The following is a 20,378-nucleotide window of genomic DNA, read 5'->3' on the forward strand; positions in this document are numbered from 1 at the left end:
TGACAGTGGGTATAAAGGGTTTTTACAGTATTTGATAGCTGGATGTAGAATGAACTCTGAAGGAGGCAATTAAGAGGTATATTTTCTGCAGAGTGCATAGGGAATTAACTGTGAGCTGCACGGGCAACAGTGGATGTAACACACCTGATTTTCTGTGAACCTGAAGAAAAATACCTGCTATTACTGCATTTTTCATTTAGATGAGATTTTTAAAAGATTCCCAGGGGAATAAGGCACCCATTCCTTTCAGAATTTCAGTAGATTTTTAATTGCTTTAGAGAATCTTATTCTTAGGGAATTAAGAAATCTTCTGAGGACTGAGTTTGCTTTATTCTAAGAACTGTTAAACCCTGACAAAAGAGAGAGCTCAATTCACATTAGAAAAAAAACAATCCCAAACCAACCAATCAAAAACCCTACAAAAAAACCAAAAAAACAAAACAACCCCTTCAAACACTCCACCAAACAAAATGAGGCCTATATCTTTTTGCCTGTGATACTTTTCCTTGAATTTCTCCTGTATATAGAGACTCAAGATGTTCCTTCCCATGCACCACGTAAGTCTTCAAGGAGAGCTCATTTAGGACATGATAGCTTATCAACATGCCCCCTCCTTGCCTAAAGGGATCTCTTGCTATCAGAATACATTATTCCCCTGGGCCTTGGTTTCCTATACATGTCTGTGTGTAGCCCAGGGCATAGTTCCTATACTGAGCAAGGCACACTGGGGAGATGGCTGAGTCTCACTGAGGTGTTGTTCCCAATTCTGCATATGCTGAAATGTGCTGGAACGGTGGCAGAGGAGAGGAATGGTGAAGAATGGCTCATGGGCTCCTGCTCACCTCTCCCCAGCACAGATTTATCTCCATCTGAGGTAAGTTACTGCATGTTTGACTCCTGAAACTGTGTAGGAGAAGAGGTGGTGAGTGTGGAGTAAAGAAACCTTTCCCCAGAGGCTCCCTAAGCAGTCTCACTTTGCTTTGCCTATGTAGCTCAGAGCAGGCTGGCCCCATATACTGGCCCCTGAGTACTGACATAACTCATCTGTGACTGTATTTCAAATGTGTTTTTTACCTGTTGATTTCTAAATACAACCCATCATTTTCTCCCAGTGCAGTTCTATGGAGACAGGAAGGTTTTATTTACACATATCTTAGGTTTTGCTTTTTGTGACCTATCACATATATTTTCTTTATTATCAGTATCCATAAATATTACTAGTTACTAGGACTTAGATTACTAACCTGCAGCTCAGCATGAGATAGCTGCATTCTTATTAGCTGTAAATAGCAAAAGTATTACATGGGAATTCAGGAATCCTTAGCTCTTGGCCATTACACTTCTGGCCAGAGTTTGCAAAACAAACAAAACAACACAAAAAACACAATTCCCCACAAAACCCCAACAAACCTACCAGTAACTGTGCTGTTTTTGTGTTTGGGTTTTTACTGAATTTCTGTTATTTTGTTATTTGTTGGTGTTTTTTTCTAAGCCTGGCCATTTATTTCAATGTCTAAATGGAAATAGAACTCTTTTGAAGATCTAGTCCCATGTGAGTTTGTTCTGCTTTAACAACAGATGGTGAATAGCTTCAACAGCTTTGTTTCTATTACCAGATGTCTTTGATTTACTCTCTTGCTTTGCTTTTTAGCCTTTATTGCTTCTAGTCTGAAATAGCAGAGGCAGAGCTATTGTTACCTCTCAGCTACTGCTTTTCTCACACAATACTATTGATCTCTTCTTTGTTTTGTGGCATTATTCAAAAAGGATTATGACTAAAAGGAAGGAGAGGGTGAAACCTCTTTAATAGCAGTACACTGTTTATATTGCTGCAAATATTTGCACATGTATTTAATTGTGCATGCTACTCCTGCTGGAAATACCAGAGAAATGACAATGTATGACATATATATATATGTGTGTGTATATATATATATATATATGTATCATTAAAGGCTGAATTATCTTTTTTTGCAGACATGACTATTATATGTGGTACTTTAGACCCTTTGTTACTTTTTGACTATTTCAGTTGCAGCAAGGCCATAAACCACCATACTGATAACAGCGTTGTTTAAATTCTGTGTGACATTGGCAGTCTCAAGGATGACATAAAGTATTCAGTCTAGACATCACCCTGCTGTAGATTAATTGTGTCCTTCCCAATGAACAACCAGAACTATGTTCAGTCAGTTTAAGAGTCCATGCACCTATGGGAGATAATTGCAGAAGTCGACCTGAGGAAACTTGCTTTGAGTGATGCTTTTCCTTGACAGTATAAACCATAGCTACTCTAGTTCTTCTACTGCAAGGAAGCCATTACTCAATTTCCCTGCTTTTATGCTTTTAGTCTTTCTGAGTGGCTGAAGGAGATGGGTTTTTCACCTTCTCCCAGACCAGGGATGGTTGCTAGTGTCATGCATTCCAGTGTTTGTCTCAAGCCTTTAACTATCCCACCTTATTGGGGGATCTCAAAAAGCTCAGATCTATTCTAAATTTTAGCTCCCCAGCTTCAGTTTTCATCTTAGCTTTATTGGCTCCTCATGAGCATCTTCCTCTTCTGTGGACTCTGTAAGCTCTGCCCCCTCCATGAGGTTCACAGGGTTCTCAGAAGCTGCTCTTGCTCCTCCTGCCATGTGGCACAGCCTGCCAGCTCCTCCGGAACCAGGCTGGCCACACTTGGATCAAGCCCTTCATCAATTTCTGTTTACTTGTCTGATTATTTATTTCTTTCAAAACTCATTGCTTTCATTCAGATTTTGGCCCCAGGTAGGTTTGATCTTTACTTCTAACTGCACGATTAATTAAAATCATAATGAAGTAGGAAGAAAAACCTATTATGAATTTTCCTTTCACCACACCAGAACTTTTGACTCAAAATGCCCAAAACCCTAAAATCTGTTAAATCTGTTCTACACAAAGCTATTTTCAAGCTTCTATAGTGTTTTTTTCCTTTTGAAATTTACTTTACCTTTTTTTTTTTTTTTTTTTTTTTTCTCCATTGTGAGGTGTAATCCAACTTTTGATTTTCAAATTACGTAAGTCTTGAGGAGAAGAAATTGATTTGGAAACTTTTGGAAAATTTGCTCTTTTGCCATTGGGATTTTTTTTATTCTGAATGCTGTGTTTAGAGTAGTGTGTCTGCCTAGCTCAGTTTTTCAGTTCAAAAAATGGAAGGGGTTGGCTGATGCTTGGCAAACTGCTCCTTCCCTCTTATGGCCATTTTACCACTATCTTTCAAAGTCCTGACTAGATCTGCCTGTATAATTGAAAAAATATAGTCCTTTACATTATTCAGGAGTTACCTGCTAATTCCTCATAATTCCTTGTGCTAATTTATTTATTTACTGTTTACACTTACTCTCAGTGTAATGTGTCTTTATGACCTTTAGCATGTGAATCATTCATGTAATGATTGCCAGGCGTTTTTGTATTCATTTGGGCTTTGATCTAATCCTGATGAAAACAAAGGAGATGCTGGTATTGGCTTCTCTCTGCTTTGGATCCTGATTAGAGATCTACATCACCCTGGTTAGATGTCTTAAGCTGTATAAACAAGCTGATCTCTTTCTTCTGCACTTACTGCATGTGAATATTCATAATTGCTCATCAAATCAATTTTGCACAAGATAGAAGGCTTTTCATAATGGTCGTGAAAGCTCTCTTGCCATGAATTCTTTCATTACATTGTTCTCATTTATTCATGCCAGTATTTGTAACACTTTTTCTGAGTAGGACCTCATGCACTGGAGTGTTTGAGATCAAGCTAATGGCAAAATGCCAAAAGACAAAACATCAGCTGAGCAAATAGCTTCTACTGCAGAAGGCTAAATGAACACTTCTGGGCTGTGCTTGTACCTGCTGTCCCTCTAATCTTAGCTGCCTCTTGGCATATACAAATATATTATAATAGACGTGTATTCTAAAGTATATATAATATTTAATTTATATATGTATGTGTGTGTGTATTAAAAATATATTGACTGTTAAAGGCTGAATTACCTTTTTATATAGACATGACTATTACATGTGGTACTTTAGACCCTTACCACAAAGAACATGATGTAACTTTATCTGTATAATGGTGAAAACATAATTCTAGACTTCTAATACATAGTCTGCCTTTTTGGCAAAATTCATCAGCCTTGGATCCATGCTTGGTGTGGCATTCTTGTAACAGATATATTTCATCTTGAGTTCCACTCAAGGATGTGTGTAGGGTAACCCTGAAAGTAGAGTGGGAAGCTGAAGTGTCATTGCAGAATAGCACTTCCTGCTGTTGAGGCTCCTGTGAACTTGGAAGGCAGCATTAGGATTTCTTAGCTGGGCTCACTAAATTAATAATGAACTCACCACTTCGCACATGAGCTTAATATACCCTAAATGTTAGGATGTTCTTTTTCCTGTTTGAAAGATTGGTGGCAGTAAAAAGAACATAATTACAACAAAAATGTTAAGACTTGCCTATCATTATCTACAAATTGTCATTACAGGCCCTGTATTTTAAAAATGAAGTTGTTAGTTAGGAACATGTCAGTTGATGATGAATGTTCTATAATTTGAAATAAGTGTCTTAGAAAATGTTATTCTCTTGCTAAGAATCCAAGCTGTTAATATCTATGAGCATTGCAAAACTGGGCTGTTTTTCTCCTTTTAAAAATCTTTTTAAGAGATTAGCAAGAATGAGAGTGAGGGGGAATTAGTTTAAAAAGCATCAGTGGTTTCTATTCAATTTAATAGTTATCATTAATATCCTAACTAGCACAAATAAGAGCATCTGTGATTCTATACCTCTTACTGGAGCCTTGGGAAACCAAAGTTTCTTGATTTTAGTTAAAATAATTTTCTATGTAGGGATTTCACAGATGTTGTCTATCTCTCTACAGTCATCTCAGAAGAGAACAGTGCCACTCTTTTTCCAATTGTCTTGAGAACAGGATAATGTTTTTTAAAGGGTAGAGGGAGACTTTCATTGCTGCAATAATCACTCTCTGAAGAACTGAACCAGAGAAAAATAAAATAACTGGGAGGCAAGAAGAGGGAGGAGATGGTGGGGAGAGATGGTTTCCTGTGAGCTATTAACAGAATCAGGAGAGTTAAAAGGGAAGAGAGTGGCTGGCTGATAATTTATTACACCATCTTTAGCAAAAAAGAGAATTAAAACAAAAAAAGAACTTGGCTGTGAGTGATGTAGCATGTCTCACCTACTCAATGATATAAAGTGCCCAGAACAAAAATAAGGTCTGACAAAGAAGATGGCATCATGTGGAAGCCTCCAGTGTTTTAGCTCCACTGATGGGAGTTGAGAGCAGGTGAACACATTGTTTGCCATTAAACTAATCAATGCTAAATTCATCTCATATTATATGCCTGATAGTGATTCAAACCCTAGAATTATCCTGATAGTGTTCACTATATAATACAACCACTCTTTTTTTACAAATCTGTTTTACAAATCCTCTATATTCATTGAGGCTGAATTTGTCTAGTCTAGCTCATTCCTTGTCAGGGCTGCAAAACACTTCTGGCACTGTTTGGAGAAGAGGTAGTTATAACAACACCCAGTTCATTTCTCAAGAGTTACCAGCATGCCTTCAATCTAGAACTACAGTATAAATACTGATTTTTTGTAATTAACATAGTATTTGCTGGTGATGACACTGTTTATCCTTTCTTGTCATTAAATGCTCTGAGATTGGGAGTCTGGTTCATCTATATTTATTTCCAGCAGAGATTTGTCAAGGAAGTAACCATCATAATCACTAATAAAACTTTTCAGGTCAGTTTCAGGTCAGTTGGAGGGAAGACTGGGTTAACACGTACTGTGATTTCAGAATCAGTTTTTGGGTAATTCTTGAGTAACTGGTGTTGAGATGTGGTGGTACAGCTTCCCATAATACACTGTATCATATTGATTCATACTGGAACTATCTTTTTATTTGAACTGAGATAAATTCATCTTGGAATACATCCAATAAAAGTATTTCTAATTTTGAAAAGTGCACAATTGACACTGTTGCTGAGCAGCTACTTGCTGTTCCAAAACAAATGCTTATGTTTGCACTGCCTGTTTTTCAAGTCTGGTGCAAAGATGATGCAATATCCTTAATGAAAGAGAAATGTGTGTCATTCAGCAGACTATATATGTGTATGTTTCTTCTTAGTATTGAGGGTATTCCCATGGGGACCTCTGAGCCCATTGAGGTTGAGCCTTTCATCATTGCACCAAGTAAAACTGTAAAAGAAATCTATATTTTCAAAGTAGACAAAAAAATGAAAGGAGGAGATGTTTTTCTACCTTTCTTAATATCACACGGTGCTTGCTTTTAGTACCCAGATCTCTTCAATTCCTTCTTATGTATCCCAGAGGTATAATTTTCCTTAAGGACTTAATTAGATCATTCCAAACTTTCAGGAAAACTCATCTCTGTACAAACAGATAATCCCTGAACTATGTTTATCATTCCACTAAAACAATGTTGCTTTTCAGTGCTTGGACCCCATGGAACTCTCACTAGGACATGTGTAGGATTCTAAGATGACAAGCACTTGCACTAAATATTGCATGCATTGTTTGGAGAAAGTTCTCCCCACAGAGAGTAACTTTGGAACACGTACATACGTTATCTGCTGACGCATGTGCCATGTTCACATTCAGAATGGCCTAATTCAACATCTGCTCCTGATGAGAGTGAGCATCTGGTGTTTCACAGATAATTGAGACATGAGCTGACTGTCCTCTAGGCCAACCAGACAGACTGGAACCAGGCTCTCTGTGTGGATGGCATGACCTGGTTCAGTGCCAGGTGCAATTCTGATCACACCTTTGTTGTGGGTTGGGATCAGAATAGGTTTTATCGGTCACAACCTCTACGCAAGCAGAAGTACCAGCAACTTCAGTGTTGTGCCCCAGAACCAGAAGGAACAAGAGAGATGGAGTTTTTTCCTGACACAAAAGAATAAAAGGGGAAAGTTCATGAAACTCTGTTAAATCTTTTCCTCCAATTTACCTCAGTGGTAATGTCTCTGGGTATGTACTTGGAAGCTGATAGTCATTTTGAGGATATTTGAAATGGAAGCAAAAGGAAGAATACTGATTTATGCACATTTTATTGTTTCCTGAGTAAATTGTTTTGAACTGAAACAATGGAAATGAAGAAATTTTCTTTCTTCTGTCTACTGATGTCTTAGTTTTATATTAGCATTGTACTATGAGTGTGCTGAAGTGGACTGAGTGGAAGTAAAATACTTTTATAAGCCCTCAGCATACCTCAGGCCCCCATATCCTATCTGATGCTGGCCTCTGTGGGAAACTCTGAACATTTTGGTGGGGTACTGAATAGGGCCCCAGTAATGACTGACTGTGACCAACCTGTACAACATCTGAGTTGGACAATCAGGCCACGGAAACCTCTACATCCAGTTTTAAATCCTGTGTGATGTTCTGTGACTGCTATAGAAAAATCAAGAAATCTGCTGTTACTGATATGCCTTGCAGCCAAAGAGCTGGAATCTTGGGAAAAGTATGTGTGTATATGTATAAAAGCAGAGAAATGCTTTTCCTCCTGGAACTTGATTTACGTTCCTTCTGTAGGACCTATAAAGCAGTTATAAGGCAACAGATTCTGCAGGACTGCAATACAACTGCAAATAGGAGCGATGTATTGCAAATTCAAACTGCAATGACAAGCCATGCTAGTCTGCTTAAACAATTGCTTGTCCAGAAGTTGCTGGTTTGATAGGCCAGTTGCATTTATGCACTTCCTTTGGAAAAGCAGTAAGGATGGGAAAAAGCAAGTCTTAATCATCAAATTAAAAAGCATATCCCACCAGACCCCATGAAAACTCTTACAGCTATCCTTCAGAGGCAGACAGCATGAACATCTCCTCCTAGCAACATTCCAGTCTTCAGAAGTTACACCACTGTGATTTCACTTCTGTTCAGTATTTGCTGCATTTGACTGCCTCTGACAGACCTGTTACCTGCATAACCATGGGTTTTTTTCTTGCCAGGCATTATCAGCCGTCAGGAAGCAGAGGAGTTGTTGATGAATAAATCTGAAGGCGCATTCCTGGTGCGAGTCAGTGAGAAAATCTGGGGTTATGCCTTGTCCTATCGCCAGCAAAACGGCTTCAAGCACTTCCTGGTCGATGCTTCGGGGGATTTCTACAGCTTCCTGGGGGTAGATCCAAACCGACACCCAACGCTCACAGATCTGATTGATTTTCACAAGGTAACACTTGCCAGCTGGAGATCACTAGCTGAGTGGAATGGATTAATAATTTAATGAGGAGCTGTGTAGTTTGAAACCACACTGGAAAATAGGAATGACCATAGTGGAAAAGAATATTGTGCACTAAGCCCAGCTGTAACATTTGTACTTCTGTTGCAGTGAATCAGAAGGCTTTTCCCCTTCTTTCAAATGCTCCAGTATGTACTTGTGTCCCCTTATACAGTGTGTACTCTCCTTGGCTACAAATGGCCTAATAAGGGCTGACAGATGTAACACTTTCTGAGCCTTTTTGCTGTGGAAAATTGGATTGGAAATACCATAGAAAGGTCTTTCAATGAAATTTCAGCATTTTTCTACCTTTGATGTAAGGGCTGTAATGTGCAAAAGCAAGAGAGTGTGACCCTGCATTAAAGAAGGGAACGTGAAGGGGTTCTCTTTCAGGGATGTATTAAGGGTCACTCCTTATTACCCAAAACAATCTTGCAAGAGAAATTTACTATTCGACTTTAGATGGGTTTGAATTACTTTACCTCTAGGTTCTGTTTCTTGTTGCCAGACTGTAACTAAACAGTAGCACTGGTTCTGAAAGCATAAATTGTTTTTGTCTTGCATTTCTCCCTGTCTTCATCAGTTTTAATTCTTTTTTTCTTAGCCACTCTTCTAATTCTTCTTCATCCTCTCTTTTCTAGTTCCCCTTCCTATTTTATCCTTTTCTCACTCTTGTCTCAGAATAATTCTATAACATTTTTCTCCTCTTTTTCTTCACAGCTTTTAATTTTTTAGGTATTCAGTCTCAGGTTATTTTTCTTCTAAATTCCCTGTCTTTTAAATCTTGCTTTTATCTCACTTATTTTGCAGCATCCATTTAACATTGCCTTAGTGTCCCCTCAGAGATAACTATGACATTAAATATCCAGAAATTGTATTTCCACATAGGGAGATGGTAGGTTTCACATTTGACTAAAATATATGTCCTTCCCTAATTCAAATAAATCCTTTCTCAGTGGCCACCTTGGAAGCTCAAATCCCTGACACCCTTCTTGTACAGAATGTCCTTTTGGCCAGTTTGGGTTAACCAACTGGGCTGTGTCCCCTCCTAGTTCGCCCTTGTTCCCAGCCTACTCTGCCAGCAGGGCCTGAGTGGGAAAAAAAGAAAGCCTTTGTCATCTGGAAGCACTTACCAGGAATAGCCAAAAGTGTAGTGTGTTATCAACACTGTTTTAGCCACAAATTCAAAACACAACATGACAGTGGAGCACAGGCAGCTGTGAAGCTCCATCCCAGCCAACCCCAGTGCACCTGGAAATACTCTAACCAGGGCCTTGAGAGGGAAAGAAAAGCAGACATGCAACACCTCAAATGCAGGTTATCAGGCATTGGATGTAGAACCTCTGGCTAACGTGGTTTCCCCTCTGCTCCTGGTGATGGTGACAAGCAATTCCAGCTATCTCTGCTCCTGCTATGTTCCTATATTTTCATCACTGCTCATGTTAGGCTGCCATTGTATGAGGAACACATCTATTTACAGACAGCAGTAGATAGAGCACTTGTCAGAAGCAGAATGGCTTTTAGTTCCTGCCATTTAAAGAAGGAAAAAAACTTGCTTAGGTGTCACATGATAAGAGTTAATAGCAAACCCTGTAGTAACCCCATCAGGGAAACAGGTTCAGCTTTAATGCCAACATACAATTCTATTTTCCCTGTCTAGATTATGGCTGTAGTAAAACTGGTACCTTTGGCAATCACGTCAGGAGGCATTTTATCCTGTCTGTCACATGGTTTTCTTAGAGGCTTTTCTGCCTGCCCTCTCTGGTGAAGCACACTGCTGTTGTCCCAAAGAATCTGTATGTGACTGGTTGTGCTGTGGGCACGTTTTCCCTTGCAACTATTGCTATAGTTTTTGGAGAAGCTGCTGCTTTCCTCATGACTATTTTTGGCAAGAGTATATTTCCCCAGCCCAAAAGTTGCATGAACTTTTTTTTTGGTGGGCCTGAGGAGGGCTGGCATAACTAATTTTTTACTTGTTTATACCTATTGACTTCATTTTGTTTCATTTTGATTAAAAAAGTGAGAAGTCACTCAAGTAACTCAGCTGGCAGAAACAAGGGGGTGGTAATCATTAGTTGGAAGAACAAGCCTTACAGAATATGGTGTGAGTGTGCATCTTCTTTCATGATTTGCATTTAAATACTGTGTGGAAAGCAGCAACAACATATCCGAGATCATTGCTAAATAATTGTATTTACTTCCTTACAACCCTCTTGTCTAGTTGAAAAGGTGGTGATTGGCCAGAGGTTGAACTCAATGGTCTTAGAGGTCTCTTCCAACCTAAATGATTCTGTGATTCTTTGATTCTGAAAATAATTTAATTTGGGTAGGAACTTTCTGAACTGATTCTCAGTCTGTTGTAGTGATTGGGAGGGAACAAGAACTGGGAACCTCCATGTCCTCTGGGGAACTCAAGCACCAAATTTGCCCCGAATTTTGATAGAAACTGGATAGGTTTCGAAAATACTAGTTCCATGTATAGATCCATGTCTTGGATCTAAACTTTCAGATGAAGGATTGCTATTTTAGTCAATATAATTCTGTATTCCAGCTCATTTTGGTGCATCTATCAGTCTTAAACTTCTACAAAAACAAAAATGAACTGTCATTACTGTAGGAATAACTGCAAAGACCAAGTTCTTCACTTCTCCAGTAGGTGTTTTGGTAATCAGTCATTGGAATGACTCACTTGGCACACGAATATTTAATTAATGAGAGTAGGTGCTGCCTTTACCTAGCAAGGACAATGTCTTTCACCTTGCTGTCATCAGTCAGAAAGCTGTTACTGTTGTGCATGAGCACTTAACATTAAGCTGTTGCTCATCTACCTGGGGGTAGCAGCATGGTAAGACTGGCATCTGTCTGTTCAATTAACCCATGAGAATACCCTTAAAAAACAATTGTAGCTGACTTCCTAGGTAGTGCAGCAATCTACAAGTAGTACTGTAAATCAGTCTCTTGTGTGCACTGATTTCTCTGACAGTAGCACAAGTTACTACCAGTAAAAATAAGAGATAAACAAAGCATGAAGAAAATGATTAACTGGTAAGATCCTTTTGCTGGTCTGTAATTATTTTATCAAGTGTTTACTCATAGTTGCTTGCCAGTTACAGTGGAGTGATGGCCTTCATTGCTATTCTTAGAAGGTGTGTGTGACTTAAATCTTTGATATTTTAATTTGTTTTATCATTCCAGGAAGAAATCATCACATCCTCAGGTGGGGAGCTACTCCTGGAGCCATGTGGACAGCAGAAGAATCCACCAGACTACAGCCCTTTATTTGAATGACTGATCCAGGACCAATAGGAATGCATTCTGGATAGCTGTAGTAATAGTTACAAAAGTAAACAATGGAAGTAGTTGACCCACTTTCAAAGCCACTGGTCTAGTGGCCAAAAAGTATCCTTATTAGGAGGCCTAAAACATTTCTGGTTTGCATCTGAATTATCACCGTCATTATTCATAATGCTAGCACTCAAAAGGTGAGAAATTACCAGCAAATTGCAAAAGAGAACTACTTACAAAGGATTTTCAAGAGGCTGTAGCCAATTACACTGAATGCTAAGTTCCTGTCCTAAATTTCTCACGTTTTATACTGCAAGAAGCATGGGCAGGGGCTATTCAGAGTACTGTATGAAGTATCAGTGTTGGTGAACAGATTCTGTGTTCCAAAGCAAGGTTGGACAGTTTCTGTTGACAATTTCATTACCCAGTGGTGCACTTTGATAACAAGGAAAGCAGTCTCCAAACATCCCTGTGAAGTCTGTGATTGCGTTTATAATTAGGTGCAGCTTGAAACTTGCCATTACGCTTTTGAATTCAGGCCTACAAAGTTCCCTGCAGTAGAGACAGAATAAGGTCATACAAATTTTATTTACATTTTCATGAAGCCCAACAGCCTTGGAAGGAACTTCACTCCTGTACAGTAAGTGGTCAGTTTATTCTGTTTGATTTGCTGCAATTCTCTCACTGGCCTTGTCAGACTTTCCACTTTCAGACTTGCAAGAGACACAGTGGATATTGCTAGTTTTACTTTGCTATAGGACAGGGTATTTTCCTCATCCAGTTTCTGAGAGAGGGTGGGGCTGGTATATTTATCCATAGAAAAGATACAGCTAATTACATTATCATCATGCTGTTTTATGTGTATAAACAAGATGCACACAAATGTGTTCCTGATCCATTTGCTATAAATACTAACCCCATGAAAATAGACTGGAAGCCTAAATCTGTGGAGCAATTGCTTGGTGCTTGGACTAGAAAAATAATAAAATCTCATCACAGTGCACATAGGAAAGACACACTGAACATATTTCTTTAAGCTGCTGCTTTGGGCAGTCTCTGAGCCTTGTGGGGTTCTTTTCAAAATCCTGGTGTAGACCCCTGAACCTCCTGTAAATCCCTTTCTCCTCAAGCAGTCATTTGACTCCTGACTCACTCTTGCCTTCTGTACTCTGACTGATCTAGATGGTAAAATCAACCAGGAAAAGAAACTTGTCTTGTCCCAGCCAATAAAGCACATTAAATATTTAAGGTGCTACAGCAGTAAATACTTGTGGTAATAATAGCAGTACTTTTTTTATAATTAATTTTATGGCTAGCTCATATTAAAATACAGATTTTTGCTCACAAGCTCCATTATTGGTCAAGAACTTTTTCTTCTGTTAACATTGGGTTTTGTGTGATTTAATCCATCACTGTTTGTGACCCATGAAAAGAACATTCTATTGAATTCCCACAGAGACAGCTGGGCAGTTTCTGTATTAATCACTTGGCACACTGGCTCAGGAGGCTTTAAATAGTTACTGTTAGCACCTCAGAACAAAGCAAGTCAGGACACAGCAAATAAGCAAAAGGCAAGAAAGATCTGCTTTCTCTGAGAAACCAGCTCTGCACTTTCTCCCTCCTTCAGAGGCATCTCAAGAACCACCTCAGCCTCAGGTTATTCACAATTGCACAGTTTTTTCATGGAACAGCTGGACCTCTACTTAAAGGAGAATGGAAAGGGACCTTTAAAATTACAAAAAATGTAAGTATCCACAGACACACCTCTGAGGTCAGAAAGTGATAGGTGATTGTATAGGATTTAGGATTAGACACCTAGGCATCTTTACAGGCCTGCACTGAAGAAACCCCACCCCCCCAAAAAAAAACAAGAACAGCAAAAACCAGACAAACAATAAAAACCCAAACATGAAATGCTACCTTTTCTCTGGAAAAGGTGCTAGGCATACTAGAAGACATGCAAATTCCAAAGTTTTTGGAATCTTTTGTCCAAAGATTGCTCAACACAACGCTGTGAATGTTTATAGACAGAATATTGAAGAACTTGTTCCACATGCAATTCACATTCAGAAGCTGATAATAACACAGCTATTTATTTCTAGTGATACAGTTCCCAGCAAACTGCTTGTGTTTTGTTTAGCCATTAAGAAGACATGGAAATAATAGCTCTTTAGTTTATGTGGCCTCTTGCAATGTAATTAACATTATTTTTACTTTGGAGCACTTTTCCTAATCTAATTTTCTAATTTCTTGTCTGAATTCCATCCATTTCTCACTCTAAGTTTTACCCAGCTTTAAAATAAAGCCCTTGTAAGTACCCCTGCAAATGATATTACTTCGAAAACTGCAATTTCTGCTGAGAGTTTTATTATCCTAATAAATGGCAGAATTCTCAGGTAAAGGAATTTCTTGTTTTTTCTCCCCATAGCCCCACAGAAATAATGAAAAATAGCCAGCCAATTCACTGAGTTACCAAGCAAGAAATCTAAACAATATATAACCAGAAGCAGCAGCAATGAAATATGGTGCACTTGGCTGAAGATAAGTTTTGAAGGAAACAAAAAGAGATCATAGCTAGCAGAAACTAAGAACAGAAGCTTTCCCTGGTAGAGATGTGCAGCTATTGGCAATATACTTGAGTGAAGTACAAGTGTGGAGATGTTTTGTAAGTTAAGAGGTTGCCCCCTTGTTGCCTAAGGGGGCAACAAGACAATAAGGGGATTATGAAAAGATAGCCCAATTAGTAGGAAGAATAGAAGATAAAGCAGTGAAGGACTGAATATGGAAAATTAAGAAAATAAGAAAGGGCGAAATGTGCTCATCCTGTTGTTTTTACAGCATTTTGGATTTTTGCTGGTCTGGGAGGAAGACCAGGCACTGCTTCCTCTTTTCTCTCTGCAAGTCTGGAAGATTTCAGCTTTGAGGTAAATCTACCTTGGAGGTGGATTTGACACTCTGGAATCTGAAAGAGCTGGGCTGGTCTGTGCTGCAGCCTTGAATGCTTCCCTCTGTCTGCCTCTCCATGGAGTGCTGGCTGCAGCTGGTCATCACTGGGTGAAAAAATGGTCGTGGTGCTGCCATTTCCTTGGCTTCCAGGGGTAGCTTTAGCTCATCCCCCTGGGTTGAGATTCCAGTCTTGCTTCCTGACCTGTTTTTCCAGTGGTAACTATTGGTGAGTTGTAAGAGAGGCATGTTACAGAATTTCCTTTTAAGATTCCCTATTCATATCTCTTGCTGCTGACACCACCAGGAATTCACTGAGAGGCCTGCTATGGTAATTGTGTCTCATAAAGAAAAATGCCACAGCAGTAAGGTAAACTTTTAAACTTTAAAATGAAGTTAGCTTTTCTCATATCTGTTTCACACCAATAAAATATGGCACATGAGGTCCCAAGCATGTTTGCAGGTATCTTTGGAAAAAGCATCTCTTGAGGATTTATTCTTGCTTCTCCCGTGATCCACAGATCCATCTCTTCTTTTGAATTTTGTTTTAATCTGTAATAGTACATCTCCAATTTAATACTGCCCTCTCCTCTAAAAAAGAACAAAACCCAAGAAATTGACAGCAATCATGGATGGGATTTCCAAAGCTACTCAAAGAATGTAGATGCCAGTCTATTAACTCTTGTAATTAATGGAATAATGATGTAATACGACTTTTTGCATATTAGTTTTATCTACTGATGTCCCAAATTATTCTTTTAAGTACTAGATCCCTATTGTTCTGAACAAATGCTAAGCTAAATAAAGTAACACCTCTCTCAAGAAAAAGATACCTAAAAACTGTTTTTGTAACAGAGATTTATTTTCAGGCTGAGTAGAAACTCTTTCCAAAAAATATATTCAGAGTGAGATTTTCCACTAGATTTTGTTTAATTTTTCAAAGTAACTGAACTTATTTCTTGGCTGAGGTGAGGCAGTATTAATACAATGAGTACAGTAAAATACTTTAGTTTTTTATCACCTAGGAATCCACTTCTGCTCAATCTTCCCTTGAAACACCAGAAACCTGAATATTGAGCATTAATGGAGCCGCACCACATTTCATTGCAGTCTAAATTCTTCCATTTACCATAACACAAAACACAAACCTGGTTTCAGGTAGACTGGGAGTTCACAGTGGGAGAAGCTTTTATCTTTCTATGAATAAATTTGTTTTCATAATTTACAGGTCAGAGCTTATTTTTCAATTATTTTCAAGGACTGGCTTTCTTTTTTGTCTTATTGTGGCTTTGCTTTAAGATTCCTTTTTGCCTTCCCAAGAGGATGGGGTAAATGACCTCTGAGAAGTCTGTCCCTGGCCAGGCTATCAATTGCAAAATCAGGTGTTTGCACTTGATTAGATGCTTGCTTTGTGTTTCCTGAGATGAATCTCCTGGATACATACTGTCAGATGATAATGATGCATAATTGATTTTTATAGCTAATTTCTTGCCATGCAAGTGCTGTGTGAAAGCTTCTCTTCAAATATTTGTTTACTACTAGTGATTAATCCTGTAGCTTGTATATTTACATGATGGCCCGTAGCTAATGCAAATTTTCTACTAGGCTGGAGCCTTCAATGGGTTTGGTTTCTTCTCTCTTGGAATTTCTTCCAGTAGTTTTAAACAAAGATAATATTTTATGGTATCTTTATTATACATCAATTAGTGACTTTTCTTTAGAGAAAATAAGAGAAATAACTTCAAGAGACTGGACATTTAGTTTGGTCCTATTTGTGTCCTCGTGCTGTGTGTACAAAGAAAAGACTTGGCATGTTAATGTCTCCTTTAAAGTTTAGCTGCCATTTCTCCCCCATTCTCAATTTTAATGAGAACTGTGGGTGGGAGAAGAGCATAAGCTCACAAGCCATAGAGAGAAAAGAGAGGAGGCAGGACTGGTTAATTCCATATAAAATTCCATATAACAGCAGGCAAAGCTTGGATTAAGTATTTCCTGATGCACTGGTTTTCCTGCTTAGCATTCAAAGTAGTGTGGTCATTCCTTTTCCCTCTCACAATAGCAACAGGAAGAAATTCCTAATGAGTGAGATAAAAGCCCAAAAGTTGTTCTAAGTAACATTAAGTTGCCTCAGGAATGATACAGAGGGAGTGGATCGAGAACACAGTAAAGACGTATTTTGTGTATGGGTGTGTAAACTGGGAGTGATTGCAAATTCTTGTTTGGTAGGAGATAATTCTTCTAATTGCAAGATTGTTGTCATTAATGGTCAATGCATGTAACAACGTGGCCAGTTGTTATGCACCTTCTATTCCACAAACTGGTAGGGCATGGATTGCTTGAAAGGAAATTCAGACTTAGCTGTCTTAGACAAAAGTTATTGAGTATTCTTAGGTTATTTGGAGCAGAAAATTGTAAAATGTATAATGCATATCAGGATTTACAAATGTAGAAACTACGCACTGCTTATCACATCAAGTATGATGAGTTTGTCAGTGTAATTTTTGCAGCTCTTAAAAACTCAGTGAAGAATAAAGGTATCCCTGGTTATTTTGCTCTCCTGTAGGAAATGTCAGCATTGTAAACAAGAAAATATCTTCTCATCCAGGAATTTTATCTAAGAGCTGCACAGTGAACACTGCACTGCAATTAGTGAGATAGCCAGCCTGCTGCACTTATGCCTTTATTGATTCTCAAACCCTTTTTGCTTGTGATAGCCTGATGCTAATATGAAATACGGTTTTAGGAAGTCATTCAAATCCAAGGTAATGAAGAAGTGTTAAGGTGCATGTTTCATTATGATTTTTACTGCTGACATTTTCTCTCAAGGAATCCCAGAAAAAAAAAAAATTCTAACAGCAATGCATGAGTTCAGGGCTGCCTTCTAGACAGTATTTTGTTACCTATTATGTGCTGTACTTACATCATGCTACTTCATTTATTTTGAATTTCAATGATCTATATTGGAATCTATCTGGTTTTTTAAAATAAGAAAACAGTAGAGACAGATATATTCAAGCAAACTGTTCTCTGGGACAAAAAATGTACACTGCATTCCAACACTGAGCTCCCACAACATTTGTTGGAGTTCATGTGGCAATCCTTAGTTGATTAATATGAAAATTTTTTATTAGGGCTGCCTGTTAAAATCACTTTCACTTTCCCCAGAGCTACTCTAAAATCTTCCATTGACACTATTTAATGGAGAAATGTTCAGTTTTCAAAATGCCAAGCTTCATAAAATTGTTTCAATTCCTTGGAGTAAAAAATAAAAAAGAATAAAATTATCTAAGCACATTTTTAATTGCAGAAAATATGGAAGATGTGCTCATATCTAACACAGAAAAATTTTATATTTTTATTAATCTCTGAAAGAAAATGTGCTACATTATGCTCTAAATTCAGTGCACACACTCAATATTTTTGGCATTTCATTAGGTATCCATTCTCTCCCTTAATGCTAGCTTCCTTTTAAGGGAGTATGAAAATACCCAGGGAGCAGTTAGTCAAAATGTCAAGCTCATTAAATATCTGATTTGATGACTGAAATAAATTCGTGAAGGTTTAAATAAGACCCCAGATAATTTTCTCCAGAAAAAAAATTAAGCTAGGAAAGTGAGTTTAGAAAAAAAGGAGTGGATGCATCTTGTCCACAATTTTGAATATATTGTGTTACATGCTTAGATACTTAGAGTAGGATTTACATTTATACTCTACTGAAAAGTCTCAGCATCAAAAAGGAATTAATTTAAATGGAATAATAAATAACATAAAGAAAATTAGACCTTCCAATTTCTCTGAAAAAGGCTAATTCTATCAATGGTTATGTAAAAGACCAAACCTATTCATGAACTTTTGTAGAAAAAAAGGATCTCATTTTCCAAGTTGTCACTGTGATCGATCACAATGGAAATCTTCTCCTTTTCAAATACCAAATGGAAACATTTACAACGTACCAGCTCCCACAGAACATCCCACAAAACAGCTGTTGGAGCAAAAATGAGTAGCTTTGATTCCAGCTGTTCTCTTTGGGCTGGACTAGAAACAGGCACTTAAGAGTTCCAGGTCAGTGTTGTATCAACTCCTCTGTCAAAGACCATTGATTACAGTAATTTCACGACTATAAGGTGCACCAGATTATAATGCGCACTTCCGGGTGTCGGCAAATTTCCGAACTTTTGCCCATATATAAGGCGCACCGGACTATAAGGCGCACTTTTTTTTTTTTCAGCGAGAATCCCCCGCTAGCTTCCCCCATGCGGTTGCTGGCTGTGGCCCTGCCTCTACTCGGCTGCCGCAGCCCTGCCGGCTTCTCCTGCGGCTCGCTGCTCACACTTCCGGGTTGGCAAAATTTCCAAACTTTGTCCATATACAAGGTGCACCAGACTATAAGACGCACTTCCGGGTTCGGGCCAAAATTTTAGTCAAAAGGGTGTGCCATACAGTCGTGAAATTGCTGTATTTGAGGAGGCAGGATCAGGAGAGAGTGAGAAAACTTGTGAAACTTTGAAATATTACTATCAAAGGAAAAAATCCAACCCCTTCCCCACCCTAGACAAGAATCAGTCTGTGTTGGGGAAGCAAGGACTCTTTGTGAAACTGGCAGACATTGTTTTCCTGTTTGTGAGGAGACATGTACACAATTTGTTGAAGTCAATGAGACGGAAGCGGTGAATAAGGATTTCACAGCCAGGTCGTTTTTTATTCATTCTGTTCTACTGCAGTGCACATACAGTCATGAAGTGCTTGGAGTGCTAACCCATCTGTTCTCAGGAGCAGCTCACATCCAGTGGGCTAAAAATACTCGGTCTGCCAAGGAGACAGTCAAGGTATTTTGAAAAGGCTTGGATGCTTTTACTTTGGGCCACAGATAAAGGTGATAAATTAAGAGGTATCGGGGCTCTTTTTTTTTAATCTCTCTTCCTCCCTCAGATCTATTAATAATGGAGCAAATTCAAAACAATGAAGGAGAAAACTGCCTGCTGGCTAATACTCTGTAATCCTGGGTCTGCACCTGCCCACAGCACTAAAGTTCAATTGAAGTTACACTTCAGTAATTGATGATCACTTGCCACATACCTTTATAAAGCTTTTTCATCAATGTGTCTTGTGGTTCATTTTCTATCAGCAGCAAATCAACAAAATTTTAATGGAATAGAGAGCCTACTTGAGACTGAATTATGTTGCTTTACCTGTTTCAATATCAAGTGAAGTTCTCAAAGGTTTGGCAGATAATAGTTTTACAGATTTTTTTCTTTGATAACTTTGTTTCTGCAGAATGGTGGTATCTTTGTAATCAGCTGCAATAAAGATTTGAAGGCATTAAATGAACTTGGTTTTACTGTGCTGTTAGAGACAATGGAAAAATGTGTGGTTTGAAGCTGATAGCCAGATCCTTGTAAATGCTGCAGGGGTGGAGTAGGGAATGCATTAACTCCTGGATCTGGTGATTCAGGGAGAATCTGAAATGGTTGAAAAATCTCCAGAGTAATGCACTAATTAACCAGGCACAGGGAAGCACAAGGTCACAAATTGAGCTCCCTTCTTGAAAGCTTTATTGTCAGAATAGTTCCACCTATCCCTCTAAAGGTAAAGCTGCCCCGGAGCCGGGTCTGTGAGTGGGGATGGGCAGCAGCGAGGCCGCCCCTCAGAGAATCTTGGGGACAGCTGTCAGTCAAACAGCACATCTCGCTTTTTCTGGGGTCATTTCACTGAGCTGAACCCACTGGAACAGATCAAGCTTCCATGCCCAGCTTTGCTTTATGTCCCTGGTTCAGGCGGGCTCCCATGGGCCCTGTGGGCACGAGCAGGGAGGAGCTTGGCCCAACCTGGTCAGCCCTGTGAGAGGCAGCGGAGCCTCCACAGCCGAGA

At 38.8% G+C, this 20,378-nt stretch overlaps 1 protein-coding gene across 2 annotated transcripts in view; it reads left to right on the forward strand.

The window, feature by feature from the left end:
- The window catches only part of SH2D4B (SH2 domain containing 4B), a 65,202-nt gene extending 47,020 nt beyond the window's left edge, over positions 1-18,182 (forward strand). For both annotated transcript variants that reach the window (XM_033065459.1, XM_033065460.1), the window contains exons 7-8: positions 8,014-8,234; positions 11,478-18,182. In XM_033065459.1, coding sequence (XP_032921350.1) covers positions 8,014-8,234; positions 11,478-11,570 — 314 coding nt within the window. In that variant the 3' untranslated portion in view covers positions 11,571-18,182. The remainder of the gene's footprint in view (positions 1-8,013; positions 8,235-11,477) is intronic.
- The last annotated feature ends 2,196 nt before the right edge of the window (positions 18,183-20,378 follow it).

Source organism: Catharus ustulatus, chromosome 8, assembly GCF_009819885.2.
Source record: "Catharus ustulatus isolate bCatUst1 chromosome 8, bCatUst1.pri.v2, whole genome shotgun sequence".
NCBI lineage: Eukaryota > Metazoa > Chordata > Aves > Passeriformes > Turdidae > Catharus > Catharus ustulatus.